At 41.9% G+C, this 23119-nt stretch overlaps 1 protein-coding gene across 1 annotated transcript in view; it reads right to left on the reverse strand.

The window, feature by feature from the left end:
• Positions 1 to 84: 84 nt before the first annotated feature.
• The window catches only part of LOC139374983 (nesprin-1-like), a 141092-nt gene continuing 118057 nt past the window's right edge, over positions 85 to 23119 (reverse strand). Inside the window, exons 136-150 of the mRNA XM_071116288.1 lie at positions 19651 to 19801; positions 19203 to 19385; positions 18861 to 18998; positions 18228 to 18419; positions 17650 to 18001; positions 17379 to 17447; positions 16316 to 16458; positions 13109 to 13235; positions 8895 to 9106; positions 8360 to 8560; positions 5221 to 5349; positions 4704 to 4916; positions 4345 to 4440; positions 3246 to 3316; positions 85 to 1510 (exon numbers count right to left, since the gene is read on the reverse strand). Coding sequence (XP_070972389.1) covers positions 1270 to 1510; positions 3246 to 3316; positions 4345 to 4440; positions 4704 to 4916; positions 5221 to 5349; positions 8360 to 8560; positions 8895 to 9106; positions 13109 to 13235; positions 16316 to 16458; positions 17379 to 17447; positions 17650 to 18001; positions 18228 to 18419; positions 18861 to 18998; positions 19203 to 19385; positions 19651 to 19801 — 2518 coding nt within the window. The 3' untranslated portion in view covers positions 85 to 1269. The remainder of the gene's footprint in view (positions 1511 to 3245; positions 3317 to 4344; positions 4441 to 4703; positions 4917 to 5220; positions 5350 to 8359; positions 8561 to 8894; positions 9107 to 13108; positions 13236 to 16315; positions 16459 to 17378; positions 17448 to 17649; positions 18002 to 18227; positions 18420 to 18860; positions 18999 to 19202; positions 19386 to 19650; positions 19802 to 23119) is intronic.

Raw genomic sequence — 23119 nt, forward strand, 5'->3', positions numbered from 1 at the left:
CTCAGGACAGGCACCTTTATGATATGAATGATTTATTTAAATGATCAAAATGTATTCATTTGAGATGCATCATATATATTCTTGCCCGTTGAAATTGGATTTGACATGACTTTATGTCGTATCCAAAGTCAGATCCACTTACTGTCAAGTCAATAGCACTGAATCAGCCATTTTAAATAAAAGACACAATCAAAATGAGAATTTGGCATTCAATATTTGTGATTTAGGCTCAGATATACATTATAGATATACATTTATATTATGTACAGAACATGTTAAGTAATCCTGGACTGTTATACATGTAATACTGAACGCACAGAGCCATAGAAAATATACTGTTGTTTTATAATTCGTTATAGTTTTGATTAATAGTAAGTAGATAATTTCCATATTTTCAATTAGAAAAATAACAACAAAATGTGTTCAGTACATTATTTCCATACAGTTCATATTTTTAAAGGTTTCTTATACAGTCAAACAGTTTAGAGCAAACAACTCGCATTATTTCATTTGTTTTACATACCCACTCAAAACACAATTCAGATTAAATAGATTCTTACACACACAGTATAGTTCATATTTTTAAAAGATAAACTATTCAACACGTATCAAGTAAAAGCATAAGTAAAATCAAAGATTATAACTGCATGCCAAAATACATGTAAAAAATAAATGCAATGAAAGTCATCTTAAAATGTTATCTTACAAATTTTCAATTGTTACAACAGGCAAATTCACAGGTTACATGTTCTGTATTGAACTAGGTGTCAAATGGCAGCTGTGTTTCAACCCAACAGTTCCAGCATCCAGTTGATATCCACTGACTGCAGTCAGAAACATTTTTGGTTCTTACATGTGCTGCTCCAAAAAAAATGCTTTTCCCGTCTATACATGACAGACAACTAAAAGATGACATGAGTGATTCTATCAGCCACAAAAGATAAGTTAAGACAGCTGCTGTACTCCATCCACACAAAGAAGACACGTCCAAAGATCAGTTTGAGATTTGGGTTCCTATGTTTCTTGCTTATGGGGGGGGGCACAAGGAGCCGAATGACGGCATTGCTTACCTGTCTATTCTTCCTGGAAGCTGCAAGGTAGTGGAGCATTGAAACAGTTCCAATACAATTAAAAACCCCAGACTGTGATGATGTTCAAAAACCTCAACTGTCCTCCTCAGGTTCGTCTCCATGCCAGGGCCAGGCTGGAATATACCGGAAGTAATCTCGCTCGGCACCCAGAACCAATTGTTTGGTCTGTCATGATAGACTACACAGGAGGGGGCCCGTTGGTGTATTTGAGCATGGGGTAGAAGGAACGGGCAAAGTTATTGGACTGGCTGCAGCTGAAATCCCCCTCGTACATTGGCACCAGGCAGGCCATGCCCACCAGCAGCAGGAGGAGGAGCAACTGGAGGGGCACCGCCACGCACAGGACGCGGTACAGGAATGACGATGGTATCACCTCGGCCTCAGAAGGGGAGGAAGCGGACCCAGCGACGTTGGGAGACCTGATTAAAAACGATTCGGGGAGCACACAACAACACCAAGCCAAGTAGATTTAGGTTATGACACCTGTAGAGCTATGGATCTGCATCCAGACCACACATCCATCCAAGTATACCTTATGTACTGTAGTTAGATTCATTAGAATCAAAAAATAAATAAATAAACTATTTACTTATAAGATATAAACTATCCCAAATGATCTTGAGGAACTACGGTATGGCAGTTCTCGAGCTACAACTACGATGATGAACTGTGTATCTCCACAAACATGATCGAATAACCAAACGATATCTGTGATCAATACACTGACTGAGTCATTTGAATATCACTTGACAAACATTTTCAAGGAACACAATCCTTTCCGGCCCATAAAATAAATATGTGGAGCTGACATTCCTTTCTAAAGGATGCGAGGTGTTAGGATGCGAGACAAAAAGTAGCAGTTGAACATTTAAATAGTCCTACAAAGGTCTCACTGATAAGTTTATATCCTGTTAAAAAAGCATGCCAAGACAGGAGCATAGCAGCATAGAGCAGTCTGTTTTAAAGGGGGTAGCTGTAGCTCTGCTCTTTTTTTTTTAGCATTAGTCAGCAGCAGAAGCATCGTAATACAGCCTCATTTGACTGTGAAAAACATTGGCTGCTGTCAAACTGAGAGGAACCATAATCAGTCAATGCAGGAAGTAAACTGAAAACTTGAAAAGCAATGAGGACTTCTTGAATTTCCTGACTTGATCCCAGCTCTGACTGGAACACTATATCGCTACTAAATACATTAAATAACCTGTTTGGACAATGCACAAGGGATGTAAAAGTAACAAAACACCAGCCGAGAAGAGTTACAGTACAGTGACTTTGCGGCAATGTGATACCTGATGTTGATCTGTTTTACATAGCTCTGAGGTCTATTTTATAACTGTGAAATTAGCTTACCCTAAAATGATTACTAACAATATGTGTGTAGATAACACTGATGTCTGTTTTAACCTCAGGTTTGACCGTCTAGACTCAAGACTGTGACCAAAATTCCCCCCCCCTAACACTTCACAAATGGAGACCTGCTGAGAGGCGAGACCCACAGATGGCAGATTGAGGGGAACGAGGGGGAGATGGTGGATTAGTTATGTGAAATAGAAGAGATGTCACACACAAGAGAAAGAAAGAGAAAGGAACAGAGAGATAGACTTGCTGCCATCACATTGTTCATTGCAGACACTTGCTGGCTTGGCAATTCAAAAGAAAAACTGTGTGTGCCCATCAGCAGTAGAAAAGGAGCGTTAAGGGCCCTGTATTAGAGAAACAGTTTACAGTATGTTAAGCACTCAAGGTGCATTCTTGGTAGCGCAGTTAATCAAGCAGCCGAGGACATTGGCGGCGAAGAGGCTTGCAAGTCTCATTATATTTTGCGGAACTGTAGTGTAAAGGATTTGTGGGATATAACCACCACCTACTGTAAACCCCTAGCCTCTACATAGTATCTAGAATGGTAGAAGATGATGGAATTCATTTAATCATTAACCTTTAATGAACCTTTGGTAGTAAGTAAAAAATAAAAAATAAACAGCACTCAGGGTTTTCTATCCCTGTATCGTTATTTTTTGTTGCCGTTGCACTGTAGCGTTGCCCTGTACTGTATGTGTGCAGTGCAGCACAACGGACTGCGCTTTCAGAACAGATGTAACATGTTCCACGAGTTCCATTATCTTCTGGGTGTTCTAGAAACCAGGAGAAAGGTACCTGTGTGGTCTGTGTGGACTGCTCACAGAGGGTCCAGAGGTCTGCTGGGACAGACTACATTTGCCCCGTTGCTGTTTGCAATGAACAGGGGGGGGTAAAAGAAAGAAAGTATGTTTCAGTCCAGGCAAATCAAGAACAAAGCTACCGATGAAAAGGAACTACCCAAAATGAAAGATTAGAAAGGCAGCAACAAAATCAGATGTGTGAAGGAAGGTGACAACAAGAGAGATAATTCAATGGAAAACAAGGAAACTGGCTTTTTTTCAAAGTACACAGCTACTTTGAACCGCTACAGCTGAATGGCCATGCTGTTATTTTGAACAACGTGAATTCATACGCTGCTGAAGCACGACTTGTACTATGTCCTATATTATAGGATGAATGACTTGTTATGTGGGAGACACAAGATATACATGTACTGTATCTTAAAATCATTGAGATCAATCATCGGGATTGACTTTAAAAAAACAGGTCATTACTTCAGAGAAAAACAAAAATAAATTGGAGAATTGGATTAAATGTTCTACTTTGTGTTTTCAGCAGTATCAAAGAGCCAGTATTCCTTGAGCACTACTCTACAGGGACCTACAACTACAGAACACTAAATAATGGAAGAACAAAACAAGAAAGAGTCAGTCCGGTAGAAGTAGAAGTTTAGGGGGCAGAATTTGGGACGTAAAGACATGTTGACTTCAAATGTTCAAATTTGGGTAGAAATTGAAGTCAACTCAATCAAGAAGAGAAGGGGAAAAGAAAAAAGGGGGAAAGAAAAAAGAATGAAAAAAAGAGAGGGAATAGCCATGTCTCCAAAACTCTGGTGGGTTTGGCTCAGGGAAAAGAAGACATGCAAGGTGTAAAGGTGTGGAAACAGGATCAGAGTGTGGTGGGAAAAGTATATCAGTCGGTGTACAGATCAGAGGTGAGAAGGAGAGGTGCTGGGATGGTGGGAGAGAGTGACTCTGCATGGGCTTAAACTGGAGAAAACTGGGCGTTGCATTCGGGGACACAAGTGATGCACTGTCTGGGCCTTTCGGGGAGAACCAAACACTTTCCTTCTGGTAGAGCACCATGTTGCGCAAGGGGGACTACTATACGTTACCGATCGACGGCGACTTGGCGTGCTCCTGCCCGACACCGGGCTGATGGAACCAGAGGTGGTGTCCAGCTCATCAGCCGACGACCATGAAGACAGATCCTGAGAGTAGAGAGAGAGACAGGACCGAAGGAAGAGAGAGAGAGTAAGGGGAGGGAGAGACAGAAAGGCAGAGCGAGAGAGACACACACACACACACACACACAGGGAGGGAGGGACCGAGCATGAGAAATTGTGTTAGATACAGTAAAGAAAGGCTCCAAATTTTTCTCCTGTACTATTTATTATTGTGTAATTTGTGCACTGCATGGAGGTGCATTCAATTGCTCTATTTAATTGTGCAGTACAAGTGCTGCTGTTCTGACCTGTTGGCTACTAGTGATGTTCAGAATCCTCTCCAGCTCTCTGAGGTCTCTGGTCACCTCCTTGAAGAGCAGTTTGAGGCGGTTCCCGATGACGTGCACCTTCTCTTTGGCCTCCAGACAGTCGCAGCCCTCGCTGTTGACCAGCAGCTGTAGGGACATGTCCTGCAGGGACGACACTTTCCTCTGCGAGTCCAGCAACTCACCACGGATTTGCTGTAGAAGGAGAGGAGTGGAGATAAAATGGTGGCTCAGGCTCACTATCATAGTGCAAGGAGTTAGTGATTCACAGAATATGGTTTTTGCATGTTTAACATTGACTACATTGCAGTCCGACTGCGCAGAATCTCTGATCTATAAATGACCTTGCATTCCAAACAACTAATCATAATGGAATCAATATTAGAGATTCTGCATCAAACGGATCCCTAAAAAACACAGTTTTACTAGCCTCTCGTCACAAACAAGATTTGGTTCTGAGTTTCAGGATTACACATCAACATAAGGCTTCTCTACCGACCATGAGTGTTTTGTGGTGATCGTGGAGGGTGTCGCTGTCCCGGATGGGGTCAATGGGAACGATCTCGTTCCTCCTGCGGTCAATGTTCTCCAGCCACAGTAGCAGGCCGTGACTCATCTCATGGAAGTCCTACAGGAGACGAGATGTGAATACAAATGCAAAGACGATGGAGTATTCAGCACTCCACGCCACCTTCTATCAAAAGTCATGGCTTCTACCAAAAGTAACATATTTCACATGTCTAACTAATGATAAACGTTGATTTTGATGTCCAGGACACCGAGACTGTCTCTGTTGTCAAACATGCAAACAATATCTGTCCAGTTTTGGATCTTTGATTAAGTCAACAGTAGCCTGGTCTACTTCTTAATCTTCATCATGGAAATGCTACCAAAAATAATTTACTGAAATTTGTTACAAATGAGACGTGAGTCACCCACGATTCACCAAACAAAATTTTTAAAAAGAGGGAGCAAAGTACTTGGAGCATATGTTTTCATTTCAGTCTCCTCCATCTCCACTAACCGAAGTTAATTACTAGGATTTTTTTTATATGGGTAATTTTAAATGAACAGCTGTACAGAAAGCCCATTTACAGAGGAGGAATTTATTGATGCAATTAAAGCCTTTAAATCAGGGAAAACTCAAGCACTTGAGGTATATCAGACATTTTTTTTTATGTACTCAGAGGACTGCTTTTAGCATGTTTTAACCACTCCAGATACTCAACAACAAGAGACAGAATCATTAGATCACTTGTTTTGGTACTGCCCATATGTAGCTTGTTTTTGGTTGGGGGTTCAGGGATGGCTGAAGAATAACAACATTTACCTGGCGCTTAACTCTGCAAATAGCACTGCTGATTTGAAAAGTCATAGTTAATCGATCCATAATATAATACTCTTAGCAAAACACTTTTATCTTTAATTTACAATCTGTAGAAACTATGAGAATAGAAAGGTTTGGGACTTTTGTGAAACATCACAGCACAGTTGAAAAATACATGGCTAAGTGAAATAAAAAAAATGTATGGTATTCAGAGATAGATGGGAGGGGTTAAGGGGAGCTGAAGGGTGGGACATAAAAAAATAAACACAAATACATTTTAAAAGACGAACGTAAAATATACTGTGTCCGTAAAATGTATATAGTATATATATAAGCTGGAAGTAGAAGCCTAAGTATTGTTATCCATTAGTTTACTCCAAATAAGGGAGGGATGATAGGGTTAAGTGAAAATAATAAAGAAGGAAAATATATACAGTGCCTTGCGAAAGTATTCGGCCCCCTTGAACTTTGCGACCTTTTGCCACATTTCAGGCTTCAAACATAAAGATATAAAACTGTATTTTTTTGTGAAGAATCAACAACAAGTGGGAAACAATCATGAAGTGGAACGACATTTATTGGATATTTCAAACTTTTTTAACAAATCAAAAACTGAAAAATTGGGCGTGCAAAATTATTCAGCCCCCTTAAGTTAATACTTTGTAGCGCCACCTTTTGCTGCGATTACAGCTGTAAGTCGCTTGGGGTATGTCTCTATCAGTTTTGCACATCGAGAGACTGACATTTTTTCCCATTCCTCCTTGCAAAACAGCTCGAGCTCAGTGAGGTTGGATGGAGAGCATTTGTGAACAGCAGTTTTCAGTTCTTTCCACAGATTCTCGATTGGATTCAGGTCTGGACTTTGACTTGGCCATTCTAACACCTGGATATGTTTATTTTTGAACCATTCCATTGTAGATTTTGCTTTATGTTTTGGATCATTGTCTTGTTGGAAGACAAATCTCCGTCCCAGTCTCAGGTCTTTTGCAGACTCCATCAGGTTTTCTTCCAGAATGGTCCTGTATTTGGCTCCATCCATCTTCCCATCAATTTTAACCATCTTCCCTGTCCCTGCTGAAGAAAAGCAGGCCCAAACCATGATGCTGCCACCACCATGTTTGACAGTGGGGATGGTGTGTTCAGCTGTGTTGCTTTTACGCCAAACATAATGTTTTGCATTGTTGCCAAAAAGTTCAATTTTGGTTTCATCTGACCAGAGCACCTTCTTCCACATGTTTGGTGTGTCTCCCAGGTGGCTTGTGGCAAACTTTACACAACACTTTTTATGGATATCTTTAAGAAATGGCTTTCTTCTTGCCACTCTTCCATAAAGGCCAGATTTGTGCAATATACGACTGATTGTTGTCCTATGGACAGAGTCTCCCACCTCAGCTGTAGATCTCTGCAGTTCATCCAGAGTGATCATGGGCCTCTTGGCTGCATCTCTGATCAGTCTTCTCCTTGTATGAGCTGAAAGTTTAGAGGGACGGCCAGGTCTTGGTAGATTTGCAGTGGTCTGATACTCCTTCCATTTCAATATTATCGCTTGCACAGTGCTCCTTGGGATGTTTAAAGCTTGGGAAATATTTTTGTATCCAAATCCGGCTTTAAACTTCTTCACAACAGTATCTCGGACCTGCCTGGTGTGTTCCTTGTTCTTCATGATGCTCTCTGCGCTTTTAACGGACCTCTGAGACTATCACAGTGCAGGTGCATTTATACGGAGACTTGATTACACACAGGTGGATTGTATGTATCATCATTAGTCATTTAGGTCAACATTGGATCATTCAGAGATCCTCACTGAACTTCTGGAGAGAGTTTGTTGCATTGAAAGTAAAGGGGCTGAATAATTTTGCACGCCCAATTTTTCAGTTTTTGAATTGTTAAAAAAGTTTGAAATATCCAATAAATGTCGTTCCACTTCATGATTGTGTCCCACTTGTTGTTGATTCTTCACAAAAAAATACAGTTTTATATCTTTATGTTTGAAGCCTGAAATGTGGCAAAAGGTCGCAAAGTTCAAGGGGGCCGAATACTTTCGCAAGGCACTGTACATATTATATATATTTCCCCAAAAATACTGTATATGGGGGACTACAAATTATGCAGACAATTACATTGATAGAAGCCACTATCTACATGCAATATAAAAGCTGATCTACCCCCTAAAAGAAAAACAAACCAAAAGAACTGTAGCCTGGTCCTAGATCTGTTTGTGCTATCTTGCCAACTCCTCAACGGCCATTTGAGTTGGCAAGACAGCACAGATCTGGGACCAAGCTAGGTGGATAGACAGCTGGACACCTACGTGACACTGCATGAGGGCATTCTGTAGTGCTGCCCTCCACTCCCCCAGAGAGGTGCCAAGTCTGTCCCAGCGGTTGTTCATCTCTTTCAACCTGGCCTGCAGGTCCTGGCATTCCACTGTGACAGACTGGACAAAATCTGCACTGCACAGGTTAATGGATAGCACAATGGCCTTACGCTTGTCAACAGCCTTCTGCAGCTCCTGTAGAAAGACATTATGGAAAGAGATGATTGGAGATGGTGTATAATATCAGCATAGAATCTTTAAAAAAATTGAACTTATGAGAATTAGGGTTGCAAAATTTCAGAAACTTTTCCCAAGAGCCCAGGTTTTTAAGAAATCCCATTTGGAGGATTCCCAATAACTAAGAGGGAATAAGCAAGGAGGGAATCCTCCAACTGGGAACCATCCAACTGGGATTTCTGAAAAACCCAGGAACTTTGGGAAAGCCTTGCAAACCTTGCAAGCTTTCTAATCTTAGTGAGGATGCTAAACACCCATTTCAGGACTCAGAGAGCAAAAAGCCAAAGATCACCTTGAGTTTCTTGATGCGCATCTCCATGGTCTGGATGTCGGTGCTGAGGTCCAGGCTCCGCTGCTGCTCTAGCTCCGCCGCAGCCTGCTCCAGCCACACCCACACGGAATTGAGGTCAGAGTTGAACTGCTGCCACTGCTGAAGGTTCTGCTTCAGACGCATCTCTTTACTGAGGGCCTGGGCCTGCAGCAACTCCCAACGTTCTATCACACCTACACCACAGGGGTGTAAGAAAGGGATATTATAATATATAAACGGCGTTATACAATATAGCTATACTATATTTATCCATCTCTTTACTGAGGGCCTGGGATGGGGCAGCAACTCCCAGTGTTCCATCACACCTACACCGCAGCGGGAAGGAAGGAGTATTTTAATATTTATTTGGTAATGAGATATATACGTATTTATTTATTATATCTATGTCTTTCTATCTCTTTACTCAGGGCCTGAGACTGCATTAACTATCCTACAGTACAGTATAGGAGGAAGGAAAGAAAGGGTATGAAATGATTAATTTGGTAACGGGATATATGTGTAGTTTATCTATTATGTCTATGGCTAGTTATATATTCAGGCATTTGAGGTTCGATAGAACTTACAGCTCAGTACAGCCCAACGACATGTGTATTCTTCTGCCCCGCAGGAAGAATCTGCCTTAAAACGTCTGACTTTGTACTTCTTTACCTACTTCTCTCATTGAGCCTACTAGCGCATAAGGCAAAGACAAGGCAGCAAACACACAACCACCACACAATGCTGTGTCATCGTTGACTACAAGTTCTGGGCATCAACGTACCATTGCTACTTTACATCTAAAGACCTCTCCATTAATGACTATGTTAAGCCTGATTTACAGTGCCTTCACAAAGTATTGATACTCCTGGACTTATTCCACATTTTGTTATGTTAAAGCATGAATTCAAAATGGATTGAAAAAAAAAAAGAATCTCACCCACACAACACCCCATAATCACAAAGTGAAAACATGTTTTTAGAAATGTTTGCACATTTACTGAAAATTTATGATTATCTTCTTTCTGGGTAAGTCTCTAAGAGCTTAACACACCTGGATTGTGCATTTGCCCATTATTATTTTCAAAATTCAGTAACTTGGCTACTCAGGAAAATTAACGGTATTCTTGGTAAGCAACACCAGTGTATATTTGGCCTTGTATTTTAGGCTATTATCCTGCTGAAAGGTCAATTAATCTCTCAGTGGTTGATAGAAAGCAGAGGAGCAGGTTTTCCTATAGGATTTTTCCTGTGCTTATCGAAATTCCGTTTATTTTTTATCCTGAAAAACTCCCTAGTCCTTAACGATTACAAGCATACCCATAACATGATGCAGCCACCTCTATGCTTGAAATAATGGAGAGTGGTACCCAGTGATGTGTTGTATTGGATTTGCCCCAAACATAACACTTTGTATTTAGGACAAAAAGTGAATTGCTTTACCACATTTTTTGCAGTATTACTTTAGTGCCTTCTTGCAAATCGGATGCATGTTTTGAAATATTTTTATTCTGTACAGGTTTACTTCTTTTCACCCTGTTAATTAGGTTAGTATTGTGGAGTAACTTCAATGTTGTTGATCCATCCTCAGTTCTCTCTTATCACAGCCATTAAAATCACCATTGGTCTGGTGAAATCACTGAGCGGTTTCTTCCTCTCCAGCAACTGAGTTCAGAAGGACAAATGTATCTTTGTAGTGACTGGGTATATTGATACACCATCCAAAGTGTAATTAATAACTTTTTTTTACTGAACTTATTTAGACGTGCCATAACAGAGGGGTTGAATACTTTGACTCAAGACATTTCAGCTTTGAATATTTAAGGAATGGCAGGATATACCTTTTTCATTGCCAAGATTAACAAACTTAGGCATGCCATGCCAGCAACAAATGCCGACATTACACATCAAAGTAAACTGATCAAACTATGAAAGACAAGCATTGTAATTTTGAAATCCGTAAAGTGAGTGCGGAAGAGGTGAAAGAAAATATTGTTGTCTATCAACAATGATAAGCCACCCGGGTCTAACAACTTGGGTGGAAAATTCCTGAGGATAATAGCAGACAATATTGCCACATCTTCAATCTAAGCCTACTAGAAAGTGTGTGCCCTCAGGGCTGGAGGGAAGCAAAAGTAATTCTTCTACCCAATAATTTACTGGCTTAAATAGCTGACCAATCAGCCTGTTTCCAATCCCTAGTAAACTTTTGGAAAAAAATGGTGTTTGACCAGATACAATGCTATTTTACTGTAAACAAATTTACAAGAGACTTTCAGCACGCTTATAGGGAAGGACAACACGCACGGCACTTACACAAATGACTGATGATCGGCTGAGAGAAATTGACGATAAAAATATTGTGGGAGCTATTTTGTTAGACTTCAGTGTGGCTTTTGACATTATCGATCAAAGTCTACTGGTGGAAAAATGTATGTGTTATGGCTGTACACCCCTTGCTATTTTGTGGATAAAGAGTTACCTGTCTAACAGAACACAGAGGGTGTTCTTTAATGGAAGACTCTCCAACATAATCCAGGTAGAATCATGAATTCCCCAGGGCAGCTGTCTAGGCCCCTTACTTTTTCAATATTTACTAATGACATGCTAATGACATTTGAGTAAAGCCAGTGTGTCTATGTATGCATATGACTCAACACTACACAACGTCAGCTACTACAGCAAGTGAAATCACTTCAACACTTAACAAAGAGATGCAGTTAGTTTCAGAATGGGTGGCAAGGAATAAGTTAGTCCTAAATATTTCAAAAACTAAAAGCATTGTATTTGGGACAAATAATTCACTAAACCCTAAACCTCAACTAAATCTTGTCATAAATCATGTGGAAATTGAGCAAGTTGAGGTGACTAAACTGCTTGGAGTAACCCTGATACTGTGATGGTCATAATAAAGCACTGCTCAGCCTTCTTAAAAACACTATCAACAAGGCAGGTCCTACATGCCCTAGTTTTGTAGCACCTGGACTACTGTTCAGTCGTGTGGTCAGGTGCCACAAAGAGGGACCTCGGAAAATTACAATTGCGCAGAACAGGGCAGCACGATTGGCCCTTAAAATGTGTACACAGAGAGCTAACATTAACAATATGCATGTAAATGGAGGAGAGATTGACTTCATCACTACTTGTTTTTATAAGAAGTGTTGACATGATGAATGCACTGAGGTGTCTGTTTAAACTACCAGCATACAGCTTGGACACCCATGCGTACCCCACAAGACTGGCAAAGCACAAACAATCATGTGGAACTGGTTAAGATTGAGGGCATAATGAATTTCACCAAGTATCAGGCAATTTTGGCTGACAATCTGGTTGCCTCTGCCGGAAGGCTGGGACTTGGCCGTATGTGGACTTTCCAACAAGACAATGACCCAAAACAGACCTCAAGATCCACACAGAAATGGTTCTGTGACAACAAAATCAATGTTCTGCCATGGCCATCTCAGTCGCCGGACCTCAATCCAATCGAAAACCTGTGGGCTGAGTTGAAGAGGGCAGTTGATAAGCGCAAACCCAAGAATGTGAAGGATCTTGAAAGGATCTACATAGAGAAATGGTCCAAAATCCCTCCAAATGTGTTCCTTAACCTTGTGAAACATTACAGGAAAAGACCCCATGCTGTTATCCTTGCCAGAGGTGGTGGCACTAAATGAGGAGTGCCAATAATTATGAAACCTTGATTTTGGTGAAATGTATTTTGTATTAAATAATTGTATGATTGTGGTGGGTTCCATTGAAACATTAATAAAGTACAGTATTTCTCACATGTTGGTATTTTGAGTTTCTCTATAATTATATTGTTTATATTTTTTAAAGTATTGTTTGTGCATTGCCAGTTAGGCGGGCCAGTAATTTTGGAGCCACTGTATGTGGTAGTAGAGTAGAGGCCTGGGGAAGCACACTTGGTGTGTTGTGAAAAGTGTTATGAAATGTAATGTCATGTAATATTTAACATTGTATATAACTGCCTTATTGTTGCTGGGGTCCTTAATAAATACAAATACAAACATTTATTTGTAAAAATATTGAAAAACATAATTCCACTTCGACATTATAGGGTACATTTAATCAATTTGAAATGCAGGCTGTAACACAACAAAATGAGGAAAAAGTCAAGGGGTGTGAAAACTTTGAAGGCACTGTATACAGTACAGTATCAACATCTGAAAGCCAAACGTTACCTGTTGTTTGTGAATCACCACCAATGGGGTCAGCGAGTCCTGAGGCCTTGTCCTCCTCCCCCTTCAGCTCGTAGCCCACCCTCTTCACCGTGTCTATACTACCACGACACTCGCCCAACAGACGCATCTACACAACATGACAGGACAAGGCAGCGGATGGAAAGCATGTCACTGAGATGTTCACATCATGTAATCCCGCTGAGTAGATACTTATTTTACAAACCACATGATTTGTGTAGATAAAGACACAATGTTTCCCAAAGACGTTCCATTGAGACATACAGTACCAGTCAAAAGTTTGGACACACAAACTCATTCAAGGGTTTTTCTTTATTTTAACTATGTTCTACATTGTAGAATAATAGTGAAGACTTAAAAACTATGAAATAACACATATGGAATCATGTAGTAACCAAACAAGTGTTAAACAAATAAAAATATAATTGATATTTTAGATTATTCAAAGTAGTCACCCTTTGACTTGATGACAGCTTTGCACACTCTTGGCATTCTCTCAACCAGCTTCATCTGGAATGCTTATCCAACAGTCTTGAAGAGTTCCCACATATGATGAGCACTTGTTGGCTGCTTTTCCTTCACTCTGCAGTCCAACTCATCCCAAACCATCTCAATTGGGTTGCGGTCGGGTGATTATGGAGGCCAGCTCATCTGATGCAGCACTCCATCACTCTCCTTCTTGGTCAAATAGCCCTTACACAGCCTGGAGGTCTGTTGGGTCAATGTCCTGTTGAAAAAGAAATGATAGTCCCACTGATCGCAAACCAGATGGGATGGCGTATCGCTGCAGAATGCTGTGGTAGCCATGCTGGTTAAGTGTGCCTTGAATTCTAAATAAATCACGAGTTTCATCAGCAAAGCACCCCCACATCATCACACCTCCTCCATTCTTCACGGTGGGAACTACACATGCGGTTGGAACCAAAAATCTCAAGTTTGGACTCATCAGACCAAAGGACAGATTTCCACCGGTTTAATGTCCATTCCTCGTGTTTCTTGGCCAAAGCAAGTATTTTCTTCTTATGTGTGTCCTTTAGTAAACTCATCAAAAAAAGAAATGTCCTCTCACTGTCAACTGCGTTTACTTTCAGCAAACTTAACATGTGTAAATATTTGTATGAACATAACAAGATTCAACAACTGAGACATAAACTGAACAAGTTCCACAGACATGTGACTAACAGAAATGTAATAATGTGTCCCTGAACAAAGGGGGAGGGGGGGCAAAATCAAAAGTAACAATCAGTGCATTAAGTACTGCAGTGCATCTCCTCCTTATGGACTGCACCAGATTTGCCAGTTCTTGCTGTGTGATGTTACCCCACTCTTCCACCAAGACACCTGCAAGTTCCCGGACATTACTGGGGGGAATGGCCCTAGCCCTCACCCTCCGATCCAACAGGTCTCAGACGTGCTCAATGAGATTGAGATCCGGGCTCTTTGCTGTCCATGGCAGAACACTGACTTTTCTGTCTTGCAGGTAATCACGCACAGAACGAGCAGTATGGCTGGTGGCATTGTCATGCTGGAGGGTCATGTCAGGATGAGCCTGCAGGAAGGGTACCACATGAGGGACGAGGATGTCTTCCCTGTAACGCACAGCGTTGAGATTGCATGCAATGACAACAAGATCAGTCCGATGATGCTGTGACACACCGCCCCAGACCATGAGGGACCGTCCACCCCCAAATCGATCCCGCTCCAGAGTACAGGCCTCGGTGTAGCGCTCATTTATTCGACAATAAACGCGAATCCGACCATGACCCCTGGTGAGACAAAACTGAAACTCGTCAGTGAAAAGCACTTTTTGCCAGTCCTGTCTGGTCGAGCGACAGTGGGTTTGTGCCCATAGGCGACGTTGTTGTCGGTGATGTCTGGTGAGGACCTGCCTTACAATAGGACTACAAGCCCGCAGTCCAGCCTCTCTCAGCCTATTGCAGATAGTCTGAGCACTGATGGAGGGATTGTGCGTCCCTGATGTAACTCGGGCAGTTGCTGTACATGTCCCGCAGGTGTGATGTTCGGATGTACCGATCCTGTGCAGGTGTTGTTACACGTGGTCTGCCACTGCGAGGACGATCAGCTGTCCATCCTGTCTCCCTGTAGCGCTGTCTTAGGCGTCTCACTGAACAGACATTACAATTTATTGCCCGGGCCACATCTGCAGTCCTCATGCTTCCTTGCAGCATGCCTAAGGCATGTTCATGCAGATGAGCAGGGATGTTTTTCAGAATCAGTAGAAAAGCCTCTTTAGTGTCCTAATTTGACCATGAAGGCCAAATTCACGCAATCTCCTCTGAATAGTTGATGTTGAGATGTGTCTGTTACTTGAACTCTGTGAAGCATTTATTTGGGCTGCAATTTCTGAGGATGGTAACTCTAATGAACATATCCTCTGCTGCATTAGTAACTCTGGGTCTTCCTTTCCTGTGGCGGTCTTCAGAGCCAGTTTCATCATAGCGTTTGATGGTTTTTGCGACTGCACTTGAAGAAACTTTCAAAGTTCTTTACATTTTCCGTATTGACTGACCTTCATGTCTTCAAGTAATGATGGACTGTTGTTTCTCTTTGCTTATTTGAGCAGTTCTTGCCATAATATGGACTTGGTCTTTTACCAAATAGGGCTGTCTTCTGTATAACCCCCCGACCTTGGCACAACATAACTGACTGTCTAAAATGCAATAAGAAGGAAAGAAATTCCACAAATGAACTTTTAACAAGGCATACCTGTTAAATAAAATGCATTCCTGGTGACTACCCCATGAAGCTTGTTGATAGAATGCCAAGAGTGTGCAAAGCTGTCATCAAGGCAATGGGTGGCTTTGAAGAATCTCAAAATATAAAATATATTTTGATTTGTTTAACACTTTTTTGGTTACTACATGATTCCATATGTGTTATTTCATAGTTGTGATGTCTTCACCATTATTCTACAATTAAGAAAATAGTAAAAATAAAGAAAAACCCTGGATTGAGTAAGGTGTGTCCAAACGTTTGGCTGGTACTGTAACTCACAGAACGGTGATAAGGGTCTCTTATCAGACATACCGATAACATTCATGGAATAGTTTAGATCGTAACGTCATGATTACAAACCCTGAGAGCCAAATTGGCTGCAGAATACTTAGGTGTCTAGTCTAGTGAATGAGACCAGTATATTAACCAGTGAATGAGACCAGCGGTACTCACATATCCCATGTATGAAGCGTCCAGCTCGGGGCCAGTCGGGGTGCGGCTGCGGATTATGTTCTCTGTCTGTTGCAGGTGGAACCGGCTTGTGTCCAGAACCTTGTCCAACTGTAGTATGTGAGTCTCCAGGGTACCTCCCTCTCCTGAGGATGGGAAGATGAGATGGAATACAGTTAGATAAAGGCTTTGATTTTATGTTCAAGGGCCGGTTTCTTAGACCTAGATTAAGCCTACTCCTGTTGGATTTAAAAGCACGTTCAATGTAGATTATTCAGGAGTTTTTAATTTTTTAAATTTTATTTAAGCTTTATTTAACTAGGCAGGTCAGTTAAGAACAAATTCTTATTTACAATGACGGCCAAACCCGGATGACGCTGGGCCAACTGTGTGCCGACCTATGGGACTCCCAATCACGACCGGATGTGATACAGCCTGGATTCGTTTAAAGGAACATTCCACCCAAAAATCTAGTTTTCAAGATATGTAACTTTCAAAATACATGAAAATAATATGAAAGTTACATATCTTGAAATCTTGATTGGTGACAAGCAAAACATTTTGGGACTATGTCAACAATGGATTAATGAAACAAATACCAAAATGTCGTTTTTGGGTGGAGTTTTCCTTTAATCTGTCTTAATCTGTGCCCGAAAAACCGTCCCTAAATGTTTTCTTCAAACAGACATAGAAATCCATCCAAAACATTGTAAGATATCATTAATAGTGAGTGTTATCCATTCAGTGGTAAATGAGAAGACAAGGGACAAAGGACATTTGTAACACAAAAAACAACAGACAACAACATCTCCCCAACAGTGCACAACAACATGCACCTTTTGAAACACACAGGATGCCAACCACAAATTAGCTTGAGGTTAGCTACAGTAGCCTATGTGCTGCAAAATGTAATATAAAAAAATACAAATAGTTAGGAAGTGGTGCTGTTGGTTAACAGTAATTGCTGTTATGCTTCAGTGTGCGAGTAAGAAAACCAAACCAATCTACTAGCAGGCAGTAAGTAGGCTGTTAGTGTTATTTTTCCACACTACGGCATCTTGCCTACCATCCAAGGACCTCAGGGTTTGTTCAGTTAGTTTAACAAAGGCCTCAGGGCTCTCTGGGATCACTACATCTGGAAGAAACATATACATACACACATTTCTTACAATTAACAGGGCTGAATATGAGTGTGCTTTAACAGCCACTGTACAACACTGTATCTCTCCACTGTGATGTCTCCACTCTCTCTGAGATCGAGGCTATCTTAAGTTGTGAGGGGTGTGTTATCCTTAGTATCTGACAGTACGGGTGTGAGGGGTGTAGACTAGACTGACCTGACAGAGCAGAGGCAGAAGTTGATCCCTGGTAGCTCCCCTCATCTCCGTGCTCCCCCTGCTCAGACGCCAGGCCCAGGGCCCTGCTGGCGCTCTCCAGCCCCCGGCTCAGGTCGTAATCGTGGTCCCACTCCAGGGGGATGGAGTCCACACTGGCTGGGGTGTCCCTGCCCGAGCGCTCAGCCCCAGTCCGCAGAGGGGCAGCCAGGGAAGCAGAGTGGCTTAGGGAGGGTAGAGGGGACATCAGGCAGTCTCCCAGACGCTCACTCCAGGGAATGCTGGACAGGTCCCCAGGTTCGTCTAGTTCAAACTCCCGGTCCGAGAATGACACGTCGTACTCGTCACCTGTTAGCTGGAGGAAGAGGAGTGGGAGGTACACTTATGAGACAGTCAACAAAGACAACGACAGGTTCCAGGAATCAAGACATGGCATCATTTGGTAAAATGGCCACAGGAGAGAATGTGCTCAACTCTATCCTCTTTTTTTTTTTTTTTTACTATGAAAGGGTGCTAGAAGCCAAGTCACCCAACATTAAAATCGAACCAAGGGGGCCAGTAGATGTCATCCCTAGGCTTACCGGTAGGCGTATGAGCTTCTTGTAGTAGCGCTCCACACGTCCGAACACCTCCTGGCAGTATCTCTGCAGCTCTTCCAGCTCCTCCTCTATAACAGCGGCATCCAGAGGCTCACTCTTCTCTAGCAGCACCTCACCCTGGTGGAAGATGTGCTCAATCTTCCCAGTGGTCAGAGAGATTTCCTGCTGGAACGCCTGGTAGACAATCAATCAATCAATCAATCAAATGTACTTCATTTTACATCAGAGGTTGTCAAAAAGTGGAAGAGAAGCAGAGACCAACCAGGTAAGGTTGAGTTCACAACCACCAGGTGTGAAACTTATTAGCAAAAATGATGACTTGTTCTCCCGAGTGGCACAGCGGTCTAAGGCACCGATTCTCAGTGCTAGAGGCGTCACTACAGACCCTGGTTTGATTCCAGGCTGTATCACAACAGGCCGGGATTGGGAGTTCCATAGGGCGGCGCACAATTGGCCCAGCGTCGCCCGGGTTAGGTTTTGGCCGTGGTAGGCCGTCATCGTAAATAAGAATTTGTTCTTAATAGACGTGTCTAGTTAAATAAAGTTTAATAAAAAAATGACCAGTAGCATGTACCTGGGCAGCCCCAAGGTGTGAGGTATTGTGGGCATTCTTACCCTGAGTTGTTTGATCTTGGCCTGGATGTCACACTCTGAGAAGTGCTCTATGTTGGTGAGCTGCAGGTCCATCTCCGTGAGCCACACTAGGATGCTGTCTCTGGCCGTCTCAAACTCCTCACGCTGACTGATAAAGTGCTGGAGAAATCATGAAGGGATGCTTTAGGATACACATTTCTCGCAGACTTTTTTTCTTCTACCAATGAATTGCAATTTTGGGCAGACACTCCTCATGATTTCTTTCTGTGAGCACTTCGGATATTTAGGAGTGTAGAATTGGACTATATACAAGACTTTATGTTGTGTTACAGTTGTTCAACAAGGATGGACGTGACTCTGTACCTTGAGTCTGCGGAGGATGGAGGCCACCCTCTTCTGCAGGTTGTCCCAGCGCTGGTTCCCGTCGTGGGCCATCTCCCGGAGGCGACAGGAGGAGTCGGTGCGGTTCTCCCTGGCCAGACGGCGGTACTGCTTATTGATCAGCTCCAGCTGGGTCAGACTCTCATGGACCTGACGTTGGAATGCCTACAGGACAACATATAATTCAAATATATATATTAATCAACCCACACATTAGTATTGATCAAGGAAATGTTGATTAATCATGCAGTTGACAATTTAGTTGATCAATTGATCATTTAGTATCAATCAGAGACAAGTTAGTCCACCCATGAGTTTTGTCTAGATATGTACTGTAGAGGTACTGTCTTCTGAATATGAGATACATGGGGAGAGAATATAGTGGTTTACAGCATATCAAATAAGGTGGTCTGTAATAGCTGTACTGTACCTCAAACTTCTTTAGTTCTTCCTTGGCCACAGTGTAGAGCACGCCTGAAGAGTTGGGCAGAGCAGCAGTCTTCTCTGAGGTCACAAGCCACTCCTCAAAACGTGCAAAGTCCTCTAAGAACTTCTGCCACAAACGCCATGTCTCTTCAATCCTTAGAAATGAAAACGATATGGACTATTTTAAGTTATGGTGACAGCCTACATCATAAGTGTTCAAATAGACTAACCAACCCTAGAGTTACATCACCGCACTTTGCTTGATGATACTCTTGGGAAGAAAAAAAATAAAATAAATCGCACTACTGTAGAAACAACTGCGACAACTGTATCTAAAAGTAGTAGCCCTTTCCTGCAGTCATATTAGCAAATCACCCTCTAGTGACCTCAGGGGTGGAATGTTATTCATATTTTTCATAATTTCATAATTCATAAACATATACAGTGCCTTGCAAAAGTATTCGGCCCCCTTGAACTTTGCGACCTTTTGCCACATTTCAGGCTTCAAACATAAGACATAAAACTTTATTTTTTTGTGAAGAATCAACAACAAGTGGGACACAATCATGAAGTGGAACGACATTTATTGGATATTTCAAACTTTTTTAACAAATCAAAAACTGAAAAATTGGGCGTGCAAAATTATTCAGCCCCTTTACTTTCAGTGCAGCAAACTCTCTCCAGAAGTTCAGTGAGGATCTCTGAATGATCCAATGTTGCCCTAAATGACTAATGATGATAAATACAATCCACCTGTGTGTAATCAAGTCTCCGTATAAATGCACCTGCACTGTGATAGTCTCAGAGGTCCGTTAAAAGCGCAGAGAGCATCATGAAGAACAAGGAACACACCAGGCAGGTCCGAGATACTGTTGTGAAGAAGTTTAAAGCCGGATTTGGATACAAAAAGATTTCCCAAGCTTTAAACATCCCAAGGAGCACTGTGCAAGCGATAATATTGAAATGGAAGGAGTATCAGACCACTGCAAATCTACCAAGACCTGGCCGTCCATCTAAACTTTCAGCTCATACAAGGAGAATACTGATCAGAGATGCAGCCAAGAGGCCCATGATCACTCTGGATGAACTGCAGAGATCTACAGCTGAGGTGGGAGACTCTGTCCATAGGACAACAATCAGTCGTATATTGCACAAATCTGGCCTTTATGGAAGAGTGGCAAGAAGAAAGCCATTTCTTAAAGATATCCATAAAAAGTGTTGGTTAAAGTTTGCCACAAGCCACCTGGGAGACACACCAAACGTGGGAAGAAGGTGCTCTGGTCAGATGAAACCAAAATTGAACTTTTTGGCAACAATGCAAAACGTTATGTTTGGCGTAAAAGCAACACACCATCCCTACTGTCAAACATGGTGGCGGCAGCATCATGGTTTGGGCCTGCTTTTCTTCAGCAGGGACAGGGAAGATGGTTAAACTTGATGGGAAGATGGATGGAGCCAAATACAGGACCATTCTGGAAGAAAACCTGATGGAGTCTGCAAAAGACCTGAGACTGGGACGGAGATTTGTCTTCCAACAAGACAATGATCCAAAACATAAAGCAAAATCTACAATGGAATGGTTCAAAAATAAACATATCCAGGTGTTAGAATGGCCAAGTCAAAGTCCAGACCTGAATCCAATCGAGAATCTGTGGAAAGAACTGAAAACTGCTGTTCACAAATGCTCTCCATCCAACCTCACTGAGCTCGGGCTGTTTTGCAAGGAGGAATGGGAAAAAATGTCAGTCTCTCGATGTGCAAAACTGATAGAGACATACCCCAAGCGACTTACAGCTGTAATCGCAGCAAAAGGTGGCGCTACAAAGTATTAACTTAAGGGGGCTGAATAATTTTGCACGCCCAATTTTTCAGTTTTTGATTTGTTAAAAAAGTTTGAAATATCCAATAAATGTCGTTCCACTTCATGATTGTGTCCCACTTGTTGTTGATTCTTCACAAAAAAATACAGTTTTATATCTTTATGTTTGAAGCGTGAAATGTGGCAAAAGGTCGCAAAGTTCAAGGGGGCCGAATACTTTCGCAAGGCACTGTATATATATTTGTACATTTCTATGTGAAACGGTTTGAACATACCTACTCATTAAAGGATTTTTCTTTATTTGTAACTATTTTCTACATTGTAGAATAATACTGAAGACATCAGAACAATGAAATAACACATATGGAATCATGTAGTCCCCAAAAGTGTTAAACAAATCTAAATATATATATATATATATATATATATATATATATATTTTTTTTTTATATATTTTTTTTAAATTTTACCCCTTTTTCTCCCCAATTTCGTAGTATCCAATTGTTGTAGTAGCTACTATCTTGTCTCATCGCTACAACTCCCGTACGGGCTCGGGAGAGACGAAGGTTGAAAGTCATGCGTCCTCCGATACACAACCAATCAAGCCGCTGCTTCTTTAACACAGCGCACATCCAACCCGGAAGCCAGCCGCACCAATGCGCTGACTTCCGCTAACGCTGGCTTCCGCTAACGCTATGATGAAACTGGCTCTCATGAAGACCGCCACAGGAAAGGAAGACCCAGAGTTACCTCTGCTGCAGAGGATAAGTTCATAAGAGTTACCAGCCTCAGAAACTGAGTTCAAGTAACAGACACATCTCAACAGCAACTGTTCAGAGGAGACTGGGTGAATCAGGCCTTCATCGGACACCTATAAGAAGAAGAGACTTGCTTGGGCCAACAAACACGAGCAATGGACATTAGACCGGTGGAAATCTGTCCTTTGGTCTGATGAGTTCAAATTTGAGATTTTTGATTCCAACCGCATGTCTTTGTGAGACGCAGAGTAGGTGAAAGGATGATTTCCGCATGTGTGGTTCACACAGTGAAGCATGGGAGGAGGAGGTGTGATGGTGTTGGGGTGCTTTGCTGGTGACAATGTCTGATTTATTTAGAATTCAAGGCACACTTAACCAGCATTGCTACCACAGCATTCTGCAGCGACACGCCATCCCATCTGGTTTGCGCTTCGTGGGACTATAATTTGTTTTTCAACAGGACAATGACACAACACACCCTGGCTGTGTAAGGGCTATTTGACCAAGAAGGAGAGTGATGGAGTGCTGCATCAGATGACCCGGCCTCCACAATCACCCGACAGCAACCCATTTCAGATGGTTTGGGATGAGTTGGACCGCAGAGTGAAGGAAAAGCAGCCAACAAGTGCTGATCATATGTGGGAACTCCTTCAAGACTGTTGGAAAAGCATTCCAGGTGAAGCTGGTTGAGAGAATGCCAACAGTGTGCAAAGCTGTCATCAAGGCAAAGGGTGGCTACTTTGAAGAATCTCCAATATAAAATATATTTTGATTTGTTTAAACCAGTTGGATTTAGGGGGCGCTATTTTAATTTTTGGATGAAAAACGTTCGTTTTAAACAAGATATTTTGTCACGAAAAGATGCTCGACTATGCATATAATTGACAGCTTTGGAA

The sequence above is a fragment of the Oncorhynchus clarkii genome, chromosome 19, assembly GCF_045791955.1.
Source record: "Oncorhynchus clarkii lewisi isolate Uvic-CL-2024 chromosome 19, UVic_Ocla_1.0, whole genome shotgun sequence".
NCBI lineage: Eukaryota > Metazoa > Chordata > Actinopteri > Salmoniformes > Salmonidae > Oncorhynchus > Oncorhynchus clarkii.